Source organism: Castor canadensis, chromosome 1 (assembly GCF_047511655.1).
Source record: "Castor canadensis chromosome 1, mCasCan1.hap1v2, whole genome shotgun sequence".
Taxonomy (NCBI): domain Eukaryota; kingdom Metazoa; phylum Chordata; class Mammalia; order Rodentia; family Castoridae; genus Castor; species Castor canadensis.
Genome location: NC_133386.1, coordinates 5,513,853 through 5,533,467, shown reverse-complemented (window position 1 = coordinate 5,533,467; position 19,615 = coordinate 5,513,853). Strand labels below are relative to the sequence as shown.

At 39.0% G+C, this 19,615-nt stretch overlaps 1 protein-coding gene across 2 annotated transcripts in view; it reads left to right on the top strand.

The window, feature by feature from the left end:
- Positions 1-19,615, top strand: part of Pacrg (parkin coregulated) — a 490,523-nt gene that overhangs the window by 249,326 nt on the left and 221,582 nt on the right. For both annotated transcript variants that reach the window (XM_074070876.1, XM_074070865.1), the window contains exon 3: positions 17,552-17,723. In XM_074070876.1, coding sequence (XP_073926977.1) covers positions 17,552-17,723 — 172 coding nt within the window. The remainder of the gene's footprint in view (positions 1-17,551; positions 17,724-19,615) is intronic.

Genomic DNA, 19,615 nt, shown 5'->3' with positions numbered 1-19,615 from the left:
AGCCTTTTGGTTCCTAAAATACATTTAACAAAGTACAATGTTATTTGTAACAAAGATGAAATTTTCAGCTCTTCATGTTCTTATCCCAAGATTTGTTGAAAACCCAAAAGAATGGTGTCCTTTACTATTAAGGTAGGCTGACCTGTTTCAAAGCCCCGGCATCACTGGCAGGCACTGGCATATGCCCACTGTAGCCTGGGAGATCTCTGGGCTCCAGGCTCTGTGTCCTTTACAAATGACTTCTGCTCTTCAGTTGCTTTAAACAAAGGACAGGAGAACCAGAACAGTTGAAGAAAATGGTGGCACATGGAAAAGAGGTCTTTTTTCCTCTACACAGTACAAGTCAAAGAATTGAGTAAATTTAGAGAAGTGAAGTGACCACTGTCATTTATAAAGAGGTAACACACTGAAGGGTAACCACAGAGGGTCACCCCGAACTTGTTCCTTAGCTTTCACTTGTTCATACCTCCTATTACCCAGGCAGGTTTCTTAGCTGTCCTATGCATTGACTCACAGCAATCCCTAAGAGGCAGGCGCTGCCGTTGCCCTGTTGTACAGGTGAGGAAACCTAAGCACAGATGAGCAGCTCGCTGGTGATCATTGCCAGTGCACTGGAGTCAGTGCCCTTTCTACCACCAGCATCCCTCCCTCCTTCCTGAGGCTCCACTGTACATGTCAGCAACTTGCCTACAAATGCCAAAAACACGATGGAGCTAGTGGACATGCTTTTTAGTAATTGGGTGACATGTCCCCACAGATTGTCCACAATGACTTCTCCATCTGTGCCACCTCCTAAAGATGTCCAGTGCACCAAAAATTACCCATCTTTTCTTTCCTCTTCACTCAGTGAGATAGCTGGATTCTCAGTACTTGGAGAGGAGCAACTAGATACAATTATACCACATGAACAGCACGTAATCTGAAAAATGCCCAAAGGTATTTTGTTTCTAAAAAGAAATGAAATGAAACCTTAATTGATAAACTCGTGAAGATATTCTTAATAATAGGGCCTTTCAGGTATCCTTACCTGCTCACAACACCCTCAAGTAATGCATAGATGGCTGCCAGGGCCAAGGCAAGGAACAGCTTTCACAGACCTGAAGGTTCTCACCCCTTGCATAGGCCTGACAGGACTGGAGCATCTGGGAGGAAGGAACAGTTCTTCGTAAGTGCTGATGGTAGTCTCCGCTCATGAAGTGCCTCAAGTTCCTTTATAAGTTTTATATCATGCTGATATAAAAAAGCTTTCATGTTACCACAAACGAACTAGTACCATGACCTGGGTTCCACAGTCTGTATACCTGATTGCAGGGATACTCTGTCAAGTTTTCATGTTTTCCCATAAATATCCTTTATTTTCTTCATGATAGGTTGGCCAAACATCCAGCCGTATTTTTCCTTGATGCCAAGATCACGAACCCCCTGTTGCCCTGTGTGGTTCTCTGAGCTCCTGACCATCAGGCCTCCCACCTCTTCTCTTCTCATGACCAAGGACCATCCTCAAAGATTCTCTCAATGGCCTCCTTTCCAGGCACTCCAGTGACCCCCAAGACCTTTAAGCAGAGGACTCTTCTACCAGTGGTGCTAGTTTGGTCTCACTTCTAAAACCCAAATGCAGTTCTTAAATTTTCAGTCATGTCCACTCAGAGGCCTCAGTCTACATCTCAAACTGAATTTGTGGGCTGTTATCCCAGTCCCTGAACAAGCTCCCTGATTCTGACACAAACATCCTGTTACATGTCCCAAATTGGAAAGCTAGCTATGATATATAGTCTACCATGTCCAGTTAATCATCCAACCCTGGACAGCATTCCTCCATCTTTTCCTAACATACACAATCCTTCTCCTGTCATTTTCACTCTGTTTCTAGGTCAATGCCATGACGCAGCCCACTGTGGCTTCACACAGAACTTTTGCTATGGTCTATTAGCTGTTGCCTCTATCCTCAGACATTCACTACTGCATTTGGATTTCCCAAAAGCATTCTATAACCCACTGCTGAACTGTTCTTACTTATATGGTCATTTAGTCATCTCTACTTTTCCTGTTGTCTAAAGTGGCCATCTCCCTTGGGGCTGGCACAGAGGGCCCCACATGCCTGTCCAATATCACCTGCCATTTCACCTCAACTCAGGTCACGTTAGCCCAAACCAGTCACCAACTCCTGCTGAAGCTGTGGAAAATTCCGCCCCCCCCAACACACTTTTACTCAGGAGGCTATCCTCTGCTTAGAATGCTGACCTCTTATCTTTCAAGGCTTGTCAAAGTCTCCCGCCCTATGACACGTTTTTCTACTCACTCCAGCCATTACTGCTGCTTTCTGTTAACCAGGGCTTCTTCCTACACAGTGTTGGGGTAGCCCTCTTTGGCAATTAATCAATTCAAATCTTACTTAGCTTTCTGAGGTCGTATCAGTTTGTCTTTGGGGAGAAAAGAGGAAATTGGCATCATTCCACATGCTGTTTCATTTCCTTCTTATCATAACACCGGCATCAACTATCATTTTGCAAATGGTAAACTAGAGTCCAGAGGGGCTCGGTAAGCTTCCACTAGTCACAAAGTTCAAAACTGGTAAAGCCTGCTACATACCAGTGACAAGTCTGAACCTGAGTTTGTCTGATTCCACATGCAACTTGCTATACACTGTGGGAGAGCATCGTCGATTCATCCTTTCTGCAGCCTTCATGGCAAACTATGAGCTCGTGAAAACTAGTCCTATTCTCCTAATATACTTTCCTCTTTGTTCCTTCCCACCAACTCTCCCCATCATCCCCTAGCATTCAGCCCATCTATATCCCAGCAAGTCAGTGTTTATATTTTTTGCTTTTAATTCCTAAGTGAAATTTGATTAAGAAAATAAGAAATCCTAAGATAAAGAACTTTAATAAATTAGAATAAACTCTATGAGATCTATACATAGTAAAAGTGTCTGTTGATTAAGAATACACCACTATTGCTACTATCATAGTAATTTATGAAGTTGCTTCCTAGTATTAACTTCACCTGAATCAATCCATTCCTAACCTCTTTAATTCTCCTTTCTTGTTGAGTGTGTTAAAATTGGTGGTCCATCATATAATCCACAGACAGCTTTTGTAAAATAATGCCGTATTTTAGGATCAATACCAGTGGCAAACACCAGAGTCTGTTTCGACTCTCTCAATGCTAAAACTCATCAGGAATCTCCAGGCTTGCCATCTATTTCTTGCTTCTCCAAAGAAGCAAAATATATCCCAAAATATAGTTGTTCTTTCTTTACCTTTGACCAAATGGTACTATTTCCTCATTATCCAGAAATATGATAAAGGAAAGGAAAACTTTGAAGATGTGTTTTAAGTACATATTTTGCTCTTTTGTGTCTCTCTGGTTAAAATAAATGCTATTTTAAAGTTTTAAGAAAATTTTGTTAACTTTTTGACAAATAATAGAGAGTGAGATTGTTCAAAGTAATAGAACATGGGTCTATTCCCTTTTTATTTATTATACTTGAAAGTATCATTCATTGACTGCTACAGTGGAAGCATACAATTTCTGGATAATAAAGGTTAAGTGTGCATAAATTTGAGATCTGCTTACAACTGACCTTTAGCTGTCTTGTTAGCATTTTTGACAGAAACTTAAAATAAGGTTATTCCAGAAAATAATTTCACTCTCCTTTCCCAAGTCCAGATTTGTTACTCAGTAATTAATATCTTCCAGCTAGACAGGGCAATCAGTAAAGCACCAAGCCATCCCGAGAGTGAGGAATTTGGGCAGAGTCACCGTCTGTGTAAGTTTCTGTCTATCCATCTCTGAGCCTGGTCAATATATCCATTAATCCATAGAAGATGTTGCTGCGATGCATTTATACTTGTCAATACTCTTTTGTGTTTTCTCCATAAAGTCTTATCAATCGATAATTTTATTATCTTAAAAGTGTTTGTTTTGTTTCATTTCTTGCTATTGTAAACTTTTACAAAGCATTTTCTTAGTAGTTTTAGTCACGTATTGGAATGCTGTTCTTTCAAGTGCATTGATTATTTATTCAGCAATTTTTCTGAAATCAGTTTGTAGAGTCCCTGAGTGTGCTAAGTGGATGGCCAAATCATCCTTAAATGTGAACAGCTTTCTCTGTATGAACATTAGACAAGCTTTCCTTGTCTTACCACATTCGTGGAACCTTCAAAAAAACAATGAACAAAAGTGATGGTAGCAGTCTTCTCCTCTCCTTTCTGACCATAATGGAGTGTTCTTAAAGTTTCACCATAGGATATGATATTTGATGGAGGTTTTTTCCTAAGACTTTTTATTTTAATTAATAATTTTTCAAAGATTTTACCTATATCTGTTAAGATGATCTTATTTTCCCTCCTTTAATCTAAAATGCAAATGTGCTGTTGAAATGTCCTCCTATTTGTGCAACTCGGTCCATTTGCCCATGGTTTTTAACATACTGCAGAATTCAGTTTTCCTGTGACTGTATTTTTATTTCAATGAGGTTGAACTGCATTTATCTAGTTTTAGTGTCAAGGTTATTATCAGCCTCTTACCCTGGGTTGTGTAACTGTCTTTATTTTTGTGTGCTTAAAAGAAGTCTGCACAAGTACGGATTTCCTCTTTTGAGGCTCAGTAATTTCATTGTGATTCAATTCTTAACATCTTGTTGTTTCTGTAATGTTTTTCTCTCATTGATGAGTGACTCAAAAGTGTTTCTAAATTTCTAAGCATATGAGGATTAAAAGTTTGGCTATATTTTAGTTCATGATTTTTATTTTACTTAAATTTTTCAGAGAATGGGACACATATGACAGATACTCTGTAATTTCTTGAGACTCTTTTTGTGCTTTAATACACAGTTTTCTAAAATACTCCATTAGTGCTTAGAAAGATTGTGTTTTATCTAATTGTTGAATACAAGGTTCTGTTTAAATATACAAAGTGGATCTTATGTCTAAAATGTATATTTAAATTTTATATGAAAAAGTAAATAAATGGTGATAATAATTTTAAAACCCGTGAAGGTAATATGAAGACAACCAGCCTACCAGATATTAAAATCTATTAAACAGTAGTGATAATTAAGTCAAAATAGTACACATTCATGGTCAAGAAAGGCAAGTCAATGAAACAAAGCATAAAGTCAAGAAGGGCCTTCAGAATAAGGAGAATCCTTTAATCACTGGGGGGCTTTTGGTAAGTGCACCCACCAGGCCGACTGGGTACGAGCTGGACATGGCTCACAGGTGAACACATGCCTCACACTGCACCCCAGGAAAAGCCACAAATAGATTAATGACTTAAAAGTAAAGACATCATAAAAGACTGAAATAAATAATTATAAATTTTTTTCTAATTGTGTCTATCCTTTATGTCACAAAGTTGGGGGAAACCCTACCTAATGATCACTCAGACTTCAGAACCCACAGAAGATTAATAAATTCAAAGGCATGAAAATATCTGCATAGAGAAAGACAAATGTGGAATTCCTATCACACACAAAAAAACTAATATTCCCCAAATAAAAACTGTTTTTTTTTTTAAAAAGTCTGCCCTTGTTGAGAAAAATGGCAAAGAATATGAAAATGCAATTCACAGAAAAGGCTGTACAAATGGCTTTCAAAACTATATTTAAAAGGTGATAATTCTCAACTAAGAGAAATGCAAGTTAAAACAACTCTGCAATACCAGATCCACCTGTAATATTGTTAAGAATCATCCTTTTAGAACAGTCTCTCTGGATAGAAAAACAGGTATTCCTTTATTGTTGATGAGAATATAATCTGGTACCATCTCTAGGAAACAGCACTTGGCAAAATCTGTCCAAATGGAAAATATAGACACCCTTTGATAAAGAAATTCCCCTTCCAGGAATTTATTCTCATCATACATACTATTTTCTTTTTACTATACCTTTATTTTCCAATTTTCCCCTGTCATTTTGAGGGTGTCCTTTCTAAACCAATACATAACTAGAGTATATTTTCCTCTATGGACAATCTATCTTTTGAGAACTTAATCCACTTATGCTTTGATTGCTTATATATTTGGATTTGTCCTACATATTTTATCCTTTGCAGATTTTTACCTATACATAGATGTGTAGTGAGCCTTCTGTTGGATTGTTAGAGATTTTTTTTTTTTTCATTCCCTGTACTCCAGCCTATTCTCCTGGAAGTTTGGTTTTATTTTTATTTTTCAAAAATTATCCTTAAACTTCATCTTTTTTACCTTGTATTATTGTCTAATGTTATCAGTATTTTATTTATTTTTTAGGCTTAAAAAGTTTTTTTATTTTATCGTTTTTACATTTGCTCACATGTGTATACATTGTTTGGCCACTTCCCCCTCAATTCTGGGCAGAACCTGTTCCGCCCTCTTGTTCTCCAATTCTGTTGAAGAGAAAACACAAGAGATAATAAGAAAAACATAGCATTTTTGCTAGTTTGAGATAAAGGTAGCTATACAGAGAGATTCCTAGTATTGCTTCCATGCACATGTGTATTACAACCCACATTGGTTCATCTCTGCCAGACCTCTTCACTACTTCCTGGTCCCCTTCTCATAGTGGCCTCGGCCAGTTTAAGATTACTATATTCACTCCTTCACAGTGTGCACATCAACCACATTCAAGTTTTAGGTTTCCTTTGCTTTTCCTATTTCTCCCATGCATGTTCTTCCCTTAGTGTGTGACCCATGTCCAATAATATTATAGCACTTTAAACTTTAATATTCTTGATTATTTACTTGTATACAGGTAATCAGTAACTCTACCTTCATCTTTGCAAATGCAAGAACTTTATTTCAACTAAAATCCCTTCCTCTCATCTTCATTGCTATTCCTTTCTAGTATCATAGGTCTACTTTTTAAATCCATCAACGGCTTTTAAAATTTTACAGTCAGTGCTTATTTAGTCTTATCAACTGATCAACAATTTGTTTAATATTCTTTCTTGTACTTCACTTCTCTCTAATGTGTTAAGCTTACTTCTAAATAAATTATCCTTTGGTAAGGATGATGGGTTAGGAAAATGCCCCCTCAGCATTGGTCAAGTGCACTTAATTTGTCTTCTGTCTTTGAAGGGTAGTTTCACAGTTTCACCTTCCAAATAAAAAAGCTTTTGTTTTTTCAGCATGATGAAGAATTTTTATCCTGTCTGTTGGCTTCTATTTTGTTAATGAGGGATGTGACTTCAATCTAATGTTTACATGTAATCTGTCTTTTGTTTCTAGTTGCTTTTAAATCTTTTCCTTGACTTTGCAGGGTTTTTTTTTTTAATCTTCGTTTTAATGGGACTGGAGTTTGAACTCAGGGCTTCACACTTGCAAAGCAGGCGCTCTCTCTTGAGCCACACCTCCAGTCCACTTTGTTCTGGTTATTTTGGAGATGGGGGTCTCACAAACTATTTGGCAGGACTGTCCCTGAATCACGATCCTTCTGATCTCAGCCTTCCAAGTAGCTAAGATTACAGGCGTGAGCCACCAGTGCCTGACTACTTTGAAGTTTTATAGTTTTTCTGAAGAATTGTGCATCTTCAATCTGAAGCTTCATGTCTTTCTTCAATTATGAAAGCTTCTCAGCCATTGTTTCTTTAAATCTTTCCTTCTCCACTCTGTATCTTCTGCTCTGCAGTACCCATGAGTCACACAGAGCATCTCAGATAACAGGACTCTGCCATTTCTTCCGTTGTGTCACCTCCCTTGGTACCTCTGAGTTGGTCCTGGGTTCTGTGATCCAGGAACCCAATTTTTTCTTCATCTGTAGCCAATCTCAGGTTTCAACCTAGCTACTGAATTTTTAAGGATACTATATATATTATTTCCTGAATGTGTTATTTGGCTCTTTGTTTTTTCAGAAAATATTCTTTTGCTTTAAGTGTTTAAAAGTATTTCTTTTCAGATTTTATTCTGTGTTTCCAGTTGCTAGTCCCAAAGCTCATTCTAAAGCTCATTCTAATCTTTGTTGGGGTGACTCTGTTACCACCATGACTGGTAAATTTTTTATTGTGAGCTCATCTACAGTAGGAGATGCATTTTCTGTATAGCAGTCCCATGTCCTCAAATTTTGCAAGTGTTAGCATTTTTGTATTTGCTTTTATTTTGGCTCTAGGAACTTCTTTACCATTGTCTGAGACTTAATTTTTTGGTTTTATATTCTTTGGGTTTTTATTTCCAGGAAGAGATTATTTTTTTCCTATTGAGAGTTTGTCAAGCATCAAGACTTTCCGTTTCCACAAACTAGTGGGAAGAGTCCTGCCTGTCTCCTCTCATAAGCAGCAGCCCTTCAAGTGTCCTGGCTGTGTGCAGGAGGAGTCCTGGTTTAACTCCCTTCTCATACCAAGTGCTCTGTTTTCCTGAACTCCAGAAGCAAGAAAACCTAAGTCCTGGCCTTCCAATCCAGTCTGATTGTTCCTGAGGTCACCTGGCATCACCTCAAGCTCACCACTTGCCCACCTCTGTGACTGGAGTTCATCTTTCTCTCTAGAATCTGAAGATTTCCTGAGCTCTGCTGTCCACTTAGATGTCTTTAGACATTGTAGTGGTCTTTTTAGTGGACATTGTAGACATCAGTCTTGTCTGCCATCTTGCCTGTAGCCTGCTTCTTTTTTATACTGAAGAGCATTGTTCATGTTAAGTCTTATTTTATTTTATTATTATTTTTTATTCATATGTGCATACAATGTTTGGGTCATTTTGTATGTTGAACCACCCCTGCATTCCTGGGATGAAGCCTACTTGGTCGTGGTAAATGATCTTTTTCATGTGTTGTTGAATTCGCTTTGCCATTATTTTATTGAGGATTTTTGCATCAATATTCTTTAAGGAGATTGGACTATAGTTCTCCTTTTTGGAGGTGTCTTTGCCTGGTTTTGGGATAAGTGTAATACTGGCTTCATAAAATGTGTTAGGCAGTTTTCCTTCCCTTTCTATTTCCTGGAACAGTTTAAGGAGGGTTGGTGTCAGTTCTTCTTTAAAGGTCTGATAGAATTCAGCAGAGAATCCATCAGGTCCTGGACTTTTCTTTTTGGGGAGACTCTTGATTGCTGCTTCAATTTCATTTTGTGTTATAGATCTTTTCAGGTGATTAATTTCCTCTTGGTTCAGTTTTGGATGATCATATGTATCTGGAAATGTGTGCATTACTTTAAGATTTTCGAATTTATTTCCATATAGGTTCTCGAGTAGTCTCTGATGATTTCCTGGACTTCTGTGGTGTTTGTGGTTATCTCCCCTTTTGCATTCCTGATTCTACTAATTTGGGTTTTTTCACTCCTCATTTTAGTCAGGTTTGCCAGGGGTCTGTCATTCTTATTTATTTTTTCAAAGAACCAACTTTTTGTTTCATTAATTCTTTATATGGTTTTTTGGTTTCTATTTCATTGATTTCAGCTCTTATTTTTATTATTTCTCTCCTATTTGTTTTGGGATTTGCTTGTTCTTATTTTTCTGGGAGTTTGAGATGTATCATTAGGTCATTGATTTGGGATCTTTCAGTCTTTTTAATATATGCACACATGGCTATAAACTTTCCTCTCAGGACTGCCTTTGCTGTGTTCCATAGGTTCCGGTAGGTTGTGTTTTCATTTTCATTGACTTCCAGGAACTTTTTAATTTCCTCTTTTATTTCATTAATGACCCATTGTTCATTAAGCAATGAGTTATTCAGTTTCCAGCTGTTTGCATGTTTTTTGTCTTTACTTTTGTTGTTGAGTTCTAGTTTTATTGCATTGTGATCAGATAGTATGCACAGTATAATTTCTATTTTCTTATATTTGCTAAGACTTGCTTTGTGCCCTGGGATATGATCTATTTTGGAGAAGGTTCCATAGGCTGCTGAGAAGAATGTATATTGTGTAGAGGTTGGATGAAATGTTCTGTAGACAGCAGTAGGTCCATTTGATCTATTATATATTTTAGATCTAGGATTTCTTTATTGATTTTTTGTTTGGATGACCTATCTATTGATAATAATGGGGTGTTAAAGTCTCCCACAACTACTGTGTTGGAGTTAATATATGCTTTTAGGTCCTTCAGGGTATGTTTGATGAAATTGGGTGCATTGACACTGGGTGCATATAGGTTGATAATTATTATTTCCTTTTGGTCTATTTCCCCTTTTATTAGTATGGAATGTCCTTCTTTATCTCGTTTGATCAATGTAGGTTTGAAGTCTACTTTGTCAGAGATAAGTATTGCTACTCCTGCCTGTTTTCGGGGGCCATTGGCTTGGAAAATCTTCTTCCAGCCTTTCATCCTAAGCCTGTGCTTACTTCTGTCGGTGAGATGGGTCTCCTGTAAGCAACAAATTGTTGGATCTTCCTTTTTAATCCATTTCGTCAAGCGGTGCCTTTTGATGGGTGAATTAAGTCTGTTAACACTAAGTGTTAGTACTGATAGGTATGTGGTGATTCCTGTCATTTAGTTGTCTTAGTTGTTTGAAGGTTTGATTGTGTGTACCTAAGTTGAGGTTACTCTCTACTTTCTTGCTTTTTCTTTTCCTCTGGTTTGGTGCTGCCTGTCCTTTCATGGTTATGTTGGGTTTCACTTTCTGTGTGCAGAATCCCTTGAAGAATCTATTGTAGTGGTGGCTTTGTGGTCACATATTATTTTAGTTTCTGCTTATCATGGAAGACTTTTATTGCTCCATCTATTTTGAATGATAGTTTTCTGGGTAGAGTATCCTAAGGTTGAAGTTATTTTCATTCAGTGCCTGGAAGATCTCTCCCCAAGCTCTTCTTGCTTTTAATGTTTCTGTTGAGAAGTCTGCTGTGATTTTGATGGGTTTATCTTTGTATGTTATTTGTTTTTTCTCTCTTACAGCCTTCAATATTCTTTCTCAGGTCTCTGTTGTTTTAATGATAATATTCTGTGGGGTAGTTCTATTTTGGTCTGGTCTCTTTGGTGTTCTGGAGGCCTCTTGCATCTGTATGGGAATAGATTTGTCTAGATTTGGGAAATTTTCTGTTGTTATTTTGTTGAATATATTATGCATTCCCTTTGCTTGCACCTCTTCTCCTTCTTCGATGCCCATGATTCTCAGATTTGGTCTTTTGATGGAGTTGGTGAGTTCTTGCATTTTCTTTTCACAGGTCTTGAGTTGTTTAATTAATAGTTCTTCGGTTTTTCCTTTAATTACCATTTCATCTTCAAGTTCTGAGATTCTGTCTTCTCTTTGTTCTGTTCTGCTGGATTGGCCTTCCATTTTGTTTTGCAATTCTGTTTCATTCTTTTTTCTAAGGTTTTCCATATCCTGGGTCGTTTCCTCTTTAGTGTTGTCTATTTTTGTCTTGAGTTCATTTATCTCTTTATTAATTGTGTTTTCTGTACTGTGTGCAATTAAGTATTTTCTAGCTTGTAATAATAACACTGGTGATATTTAGAATGGAAGGGTGAGAGGAGATGGAAAGCAAAGAAGTTAAAGAAAAAGGGAAAAACAAATAAACAAACATGTAGGAAAAAAACAAAACAAAGAAACAAACAAGAAAATTTTCAAAGATATAAACAGGGATAGATAGTGTACTACTCAACAGTAAGCTAAACAGGCATTAGAGAGAGAGGATTGAAAAAAAATAAAAAAACATGAATTAAAAAAATCTCCAATTCAAATGCAATAAATTTTCAGTCTTAATAATTTTGGTGTTCATCCCTCAGCCTCCAATCCTGGAGGTGGTGTCTCAGAAGTAGTTCTGTCATTGTCTCATTAAAGGGGAAAAAAACCAAAGCAAACCAAACAAAACAAAACAACACAAAAAAAAAAAACCCACCAAGTGTCCCAAGTTCAAATGCAATACAGTTTCCGTAAGTTTTTCAGCATGCAGGTGTAATTCACTTGTTCTCTCATCAAAGGTAGGGAGAAGAAGAAAAAAAAAGAGTCTGAAGACAGTTCTGTGAATGGTATCTGCGGCTGTGGCTTGCCTGCCCGCTGTTGTCTACCTGCTGTTGCTGGAGGCATTATTAATGCAGATCTCTGGGGTGAGCTTAGCACTCATCTGGCCCCGCAGGCTTTGTTTGCTCAGAGTTCTCCTGTGCAGGAGCCTCTGCTACAAGCTTTCCCCTTTCCAAGCACGCTGGGGGAGGAGACACTGCACCCACTTTCTCAGGCCTGCGTGTCTATTTACAGTTCACATGGGAAGTGGGCCTTCTCCCCTCTCCTGTGTTTTCCTTCCACCACCACTTTTACAAGCTTTCCCGCTCCTGGTTGCTGGGCAGGTGCTGCTACTCCTGCCTTCTCTGGCCGGCTTGTTTATTTACAGTTCCATGAGGGATTCCTCTCCCCTCCTCTTCGGCGCTCAGTGCGCCCCACCCTCTTTGCTATGTGTCTTTATTGTTGTTATTTCTTATTACTCAGTTTCTCTTTTTTCCCCAGGTGGGGGTCGGTCTGTCCAGGGGGCTATGCTGATCCAGCCCAGGGTTGTCTGTGCGAGTACTGCACACAGCTTAGCTCACCTTGTGGTGTACGTCTTCCCAAGCCATCTCGGCGCTGCCGTCTGGTGGTGGCACGGGAGCCCTCCTGGTTTCTCCATTTAACGTGAAGTGGAGATGCTCTGCGCAGGCTGCATGTGTGGAGGGGTCAAAGTTTTGCCTCTTCTCGGTGGTTTTTCCTGTAAGGTGAATCTCCAGTGTCTCTCCAAGATTTTACTTTAGGAAGCACACTTTGTGCTTCCTCCCTCTAGCCGCCATCTTAGAATCTCCCTAAGTCTTATTTTAGGTTTAAAAAATCTCATGTACAATTACATGATTTTTGTTGTGTATTCAATATAGTTGAAAAACATAAAATGATTTAAATTGTTTTCAGTCATTCATCACCATTGCACCCATACACTTTTGAAAGTATACATGTGCATGTGAAATACGTTTTATGTGTATCATCTTCAGATTTTCTTAATGCCTATAGAATCTGTAAGTCCTCTTGCCTCAAGTATTGGAAGACATCATTAAAGCTTTAGCCTAGAAATGCCTTACTGAGTCCATATGGTCCCTAATATATTAGTAGATAACTGTATTTTTTAAGATTAGTTTATGATTCTAAACAGCATTTTCAGGAATTATTATAGGAGTCATAATAGCAGATATTTTCAATGATACTTCATTTTCTAATTGATGTAATGATATAGAAATTAAGATAAGTTCTCTGATTTGAATGTTTGATGGAAGTCATTAACCTCTTTGTGTTTCTAACCTTCCAATACATCAATACTGCCTTATACATTTGTTACAGGGATAAAATGTTATACTTGATGGGCCAAATCAAGTTTAGAGTTTTATTGCTTTTGGCCAAAGGTCACTGAAAGATTTAGAGATCTATTTGTAGGCACTGTGATCTTTAAAAGTTATAAAACATAAGCTTTTAAAAAAGATTCTGTGCATAAAAACACTTCATGTTTTCTGGAGCAAATATCTAAGTAGTCATTAACAAGTATATCACCAATAATTTTAATTGTAATGTCAAAAACAGCCCCTGTTCTATGTCCCACCTCATGCAGTCTCCTTCTGATTCCAAATTTCATAAACTTTCAAAAAGATTACCAAACTTGAAAACTACTGTTTTTGTGGTAATATTTAAGAAATATGAAATATAACATTTATCATTAAACTAGTTACCTTAAAAGCAAAAACATTGCATAACTGAAAAAGCATTTATTATTACATAAACCTTAAAATGATTTTGGTAAACCTAAATGAACCAAAGAGGCCAGCAATTTAAGAACCCTCTAAGGGGTAGTGGTCAGAGTGTGACAAAGGTATACACAAAAGAAAATAAGGGATCTCTCATTACACTTTGGCTTGATCTCAAATTATTCCCAACATTTAAGTTTTTTAAATGAAGGCCTCTTGTTATTGCCAATATGTACATACTTTTACTTGCTTGCATTTGATGATACTATGAGAAACAGAAACTTTTACTTCTAAGGTTTTGAAAGTATACAAAACAGTTAATTAAAGCCCTAAATGATTTTTAATGAAATGAGAGTAAATGCAAGTATCAAGAAGTCCACCTTGATTGAAATACTCATAGAATCTCTGAAATTTGAATAAACACTAAAATCTCAACGAAGAAAAGAAAGCATTTTATTTAAGGAATAGATGAAGCTATAGAATACACAGACATACAGAAACTCGCATACTCCTTCTTACTACAAGGTCAATGTGAGGGCCTCTGTACACCTGCCACATTCCAGCCTCAGCTCTCCCTCTGGGCTTCCACCAGCTGGCCACTGCTCCTCAGTTGAGCAGGCCTTTCAGGAAGGTAACAGAGAGGGCAGATTGAAAAGGTCAGAATTAAAATTCCACACATGCTTATCAAGTACTTACCCATCATGTGCCAAACATCCTTCTAGGCCATGACAAGCTCCCTGAACCACAGAATTTAAGAAACTTAATGAATCAATGATAAGGGCTACAAAGCAAACCAAATATGGTAGAGGTGGTAGAAGGAAGGCCTTGCTGAACTGAAGTCTAGATGAATGGACAGAGAGCCCTGGAGGAAAGAGAATAGTGTACTGTGGACCAAATTAACCTCCCTCAAACTCACTGTGCTAAAGTTCTAATACTCAATGTACCTGTCTTTGGAGATGGAGTTCATACAGCAGTAATAATGGCTAACTGAGTAACTAAGGACTGTGGTCCAAGTAAGAAGAGGAAGAGACACGAGGGCTCACTGTCTGCACCCAGAGGAAAGTCCCTGTAAAGAGGCAGTGGGAAGGTGGCTGTCCACAAGCCAGGACAAGAGGCCTCAACAGAGCCAATCATGGTGACACCTGATATTGGCCTTCCAAAAATGGAAATCTGTGTTGTAAGCCACCTAGCTTCTGGCATTTTGTTATGGTGGCTTGAGCTGACAAAAACCTGAGTATTCAAGAAAATATTTTTAAAGGGGAGGGAGTGAGGCCAGGCCACCTGGAGAACAAAGTCACCAGTGACACCAGAGCATGGTGCCGCTCAGGAGAGCTGTGTGTAGTGAAGGCACCACAGCACTTATCACGGAGGCACTACTAGGACTTCTCTTTCTTTTTCAAAACTTTTGAGATTAGGAACCAATTAGGTGCTCAGTATTTGTTGTTGAAAGGCACATTATAAAATGAAAGAGGGAAAACAAATCTGGTGATAAGTTACAGAGGAGAGACACAAAATATGATGTCAGAGTAAGCAAGAAAATAATATGATAGAAAACATACTCCAGACAAGCCATTTATAGAAATATTAATATTAGATTAGACTAAGACAAACTGCATTAATAATGACAAAGAGGATAAAGACATGAGGAAAAATGGAACAATTCACCAGGGCTCTGCAGCAATGCTGACCCTCAGTGTGCTTAACAACAAAGCCTGAGAGGCGGCACCATGTCGGGCATCCAGACTGCGTGGGCTCGAATCCCACTCCAGCACTTATTAGCTACAGACCTCCAGCAAACTGTGCCTCAGTCTCCACATGTTACACGTTGGGGTTCTGGCGGCACCACCTGGAGATGTGTTAGAGGCACAAGAGCAGTGGTCCCAGGGTCTGGTATCATAAGCACTGGCATTATTGTTGTGGGTATCCTTAGCAGTGTGTGATCCTGAGAAAAACATTCCAAGAAAAAGTGGCATGCCAACAACCTTGTTAGGAAATTTTTAACTTGTCTAACTAAGATAAATACAAGCTTGAGGAGGCTTGAGAAAGCTAAAAGAGAACCTGCAATAAAATATTTAAACAAGCTGTCTTACCTTTTAAGTCATTACAGCAAATAAATGAATTAACCCAAAGTAAATAAAACATAATCTACCTAAAAAAACTGCAAAATAAAAGTAAAATATAAATGTAAAACAACCAGAGACCATAAGATTACAGAAGTTAAAATAGGAATAGCTGTGAATGTAAATGAACTAAGATTAAAATGCAGACTCAGATCAGATCTAAGTATAAAATGTAATGATTTGCTCATTATAGAGGACACATATAAGTGTGACAGTGGTCTAAAAGAAAATGAGCAAAATATATTAAAAGTGTAAATAAAAATATTGAGCACATGACATTTTTATTATGAAACTGGGTTACAAGGTAAAATTATAGATAACATTGTACAATTAGTAGTTGAATGATGTAGCAATACATTTTTCAAGGTATACAAAATAGTGCTCATGAAACATTTTCAAATGCACAAAAATCCTTGAGAAAATTAAAATTAGTAGATAGTCCATAAGCTTCTATTGAATAAATTTTGTACATTCACAAGGAATAGAAAGTAAAATTGAGGTCTGTATTACACCTACATTTGGGATTCATTTTTCTAAGGTCCAGTTCCAGAAGACAAGCTGAACACCAGCTCTTGCCCAACTGGACTCTCTCTTCATGTCTAGCCCCTTCTGAACGTGCATTGTAAATGGGAAGGTCATGAGAATACTATAAACGGACCTCCTGCTTGGGGAACGGCAGGGAATTTGAGTCGCCCAGGCTCAAAGTGATTCAGGGAGGTGTTAGGTTCATAAACAGTAACTCATACCCTGGGCCAGCAGGCATGTGCCTCGAGACTCCAGAAGGCTAAGAAGAAACTGCAGGCTATTTGAGGCAGGAAGCGTCTCAAAGCCACTCACTTAGCCATTTGAACGTGAGCACGTTGCTAGGACTTGGAAACCAGGGACATTGGCACCTCTTACTAGAAACCACACATCCCTTTCCTTAAGTAGGAGCAGTCTTTCTATCCATTATGTCACTATCGCTTCTGTCACCTTGCTGGCGGTAAGTCACTGGAGTGCCTGGGCAAGAACAAACCTACATGTGTTAAATTCCCAGTTCACCGTCTGTTTTCTTGCTCCAGAATGTGATCCCCATCCTCTGATGGTGCTGGGTGCTAGCCACAGCAGAGCTCTGGCAAGAGGTGTTACTGAGGGCGAGGAATGGAGCAACGGGAGAGATACGTTTCTGCTCTCACAAGAAGCAGGCAAGGGGAGATTTGGGACGTTATGGTTTTGAGGGGTCAGAGATCCAATTAGGTTCAGCCTACTCTTTGTTTTCCATGTGTTTTTTCTTGAGGGCACCACCACTCTCCTTGCCATGCAAGCTGCAGGGAATCATGTGTGACCCTCACTAGCTTATTGTCCTGGTCCAAAGGACCTGAGACTTCACATTGCTGTCCTTCGTTATACGTCACAAAAAAACCATGAGCGTGTATTCCCTATTACATTCTTGTTAGACCACTGGATGCTGACCTATTTCATCTGGGTTTTTCTTCTTTCATTTTGTTCTTACATGTATCTCTTCAGCATACATACTATGGGCTGCTTGATTCTTTCTCAATATCGCATTTATGCCAAATGGAAAAAAATTAACAAAAAGAAACAAATTCTTAGTATGCTCCCAGTGTAGATTATATGCAAACAAGAAGTTTGACTGTTAAGATTTAAGAGTCAACGATTTTAATGTCGTCGCAAAGAGATGACATAATGACGGGCTGCATGTGCAGGGGTCAGTTGAGCCTTCCTGACGTGCAGAAGAACTTGGTTGTTCGCAGCTGGGGACAGAGCTTCTAGCTAGCCGGGCTGCACTTTGTGCCATCCTTGTTCTCACGTGTTGCTTCCTCTCTCTCTACTTCCAGGTGGAAATTGAGAAGCTGGATTACCATCATTATCTGCCTCTGTTTTTTGATGGGCTTTGTGAAATGACATTTCCCTATGAGTTTTTTGCTCGGCAAGGAATCCATGACATGCTGGAACACGGGGGGAACAAGATTCTACCTGTCATTCCACAGCTCATTATCCCGATAAAAAGTAAGTGAACAAGTGAAAAAGCATCACTCAGTTATTTTGGTGCCACTTCTTGACAACTTGCTAATTAAGCAATAAAACACAACAGACTGAGGCCATCCCCAGGTTTTGTGGAAATTTTTATAAATTGACTTACGAAACCAGACAACCCAAATATCTGAAAATATATCCCATCATGGATACTACACTAGGGCTTAACCACATAAATAAACTAACCAGTGTGAGGTTTGCACTAATTTAAAATGCTTCGTGGTAATGACCTGGTCTCTATACTAACTTGTACATTCAGAGGTAAAGCATGTGACTTGTGTGTGCACTGCTGGTAACTCCCAAGATCGTTCTAAATGGCATTCCTAAATTTGAACCATGATAGAAACACGGTTTCGTTAAGTGCCTTTTAGGTAGTAGGATTCATAATTTTAAGGAAAGAAGTCTGGAATGGAGAAAAGGTGCGTTTGTAAGACCAGGACATTGTTCTTCTTCAATAGCTTGCTGTGGTGACTCTAGTGGAAGGCCGCCACTGGCTTTATCTTTCTGTGACACGAGCACAACTTTTCTATGCAGTGTTCTCAGACACTCAGCTTGTGTGAAAGCAGCCCCCTTCACCAGTGTACCTCAGGTGGCTCCAAGAGACACCCCGCCCACGAGGCCTTAGACCAAGCCCTGTAGTTGTTTTCTGCCCAGTCTTCCTGTCTTCTGCCCAAACTGTGAGAGACGACCCTAATAACAGAGCCACCACTGGGCAGCCCGGCATCTACCATGAAGACTCAGAGAGGATCACCTGTCCTCAGCCCAAGAGCCAGGCCTGGCTCCTCGCCACCCACTTCCACGCCCAATGTGACTTTCCCCAGAGCCTCCACTGCCCCACCTAAGGTTGGTGGCTGCACATTTTGCTGTCATCGCTAATTAAAAGGAGGAGGTCAGTGTCTCTGAGTACACTGTGGAGACAAAGTTCCAGTTTTTCCCTAGCCACTTGGGTATCTCCATCTCTTGGTGCTTGGCCCAGCTACCCCATGGCTTCTGAAGGATGTCAAGGCCTCTGCTACCACTTCCCCAACCTCAGCCTCATCTCCTATTCCAGGATTAGCAGTGTCCCCAAGAAGGAAAAGAAGACCACCTTATCTCCTTAGGCTTTCAGGATCTGGGGAGCCTTACCCAACGGTCTTAGTGTGCTCTGGTCACATGATGACAACAAATGAGTTCAGATTTGGATCATTTCTCCAATGTCATGGTCCCCTTGGACTGATCTGAATTGAGCATCCTGCTTTCACTGTTCAAATTGGTCAAATTGGAAACTAGCTCTCCTGTCTTTGAGATTTCCACAGAGATATTACCAGGCACCTTTCCACCAAGAGAGGGAGAGTACAACCAAGCAAAAGGACATAAATGTGATAACATGAAAAGTAACATGGCAAGAAAAGTGACCCTTTAAGAGGGACCTCATTAACCAGCAGCTGCCCCTCCCCCCATGCATCAGCTGAGTGAACAGCAATCTTCAGAAGGCCTTCCGGAAAGAGAAAGAGGACCGAGCGTGTTAAGACCTTTTGCAAACATGGTTTATCCTCTTGAGTGGGTCATGTTTTTAAATAAGTTAAATTCTACTTGAAATATTCATTTCTAAAGGAGGTTATGCAAGTTTCACTGAGAAACAAAACAGGGCCAGAATGTTCTTTTCAGGAACTGTCTGTCCTTTTCCTCTTGCACCCATCAGAATAGCAACAATATCTAGATCTTTGTCTCTTTCTTTAAAATAAACGCTTCATATTAGGATTGCTACCTTCTCAAGAGTCCCCCCACCCCTCCACACTCAGGTCTGCAATGAAGACACTGAAGGCCAGAGAGAGTGTATTGCTACAAATATTTTGAATAGTTTTTACAATTAAAGCATATCAAGT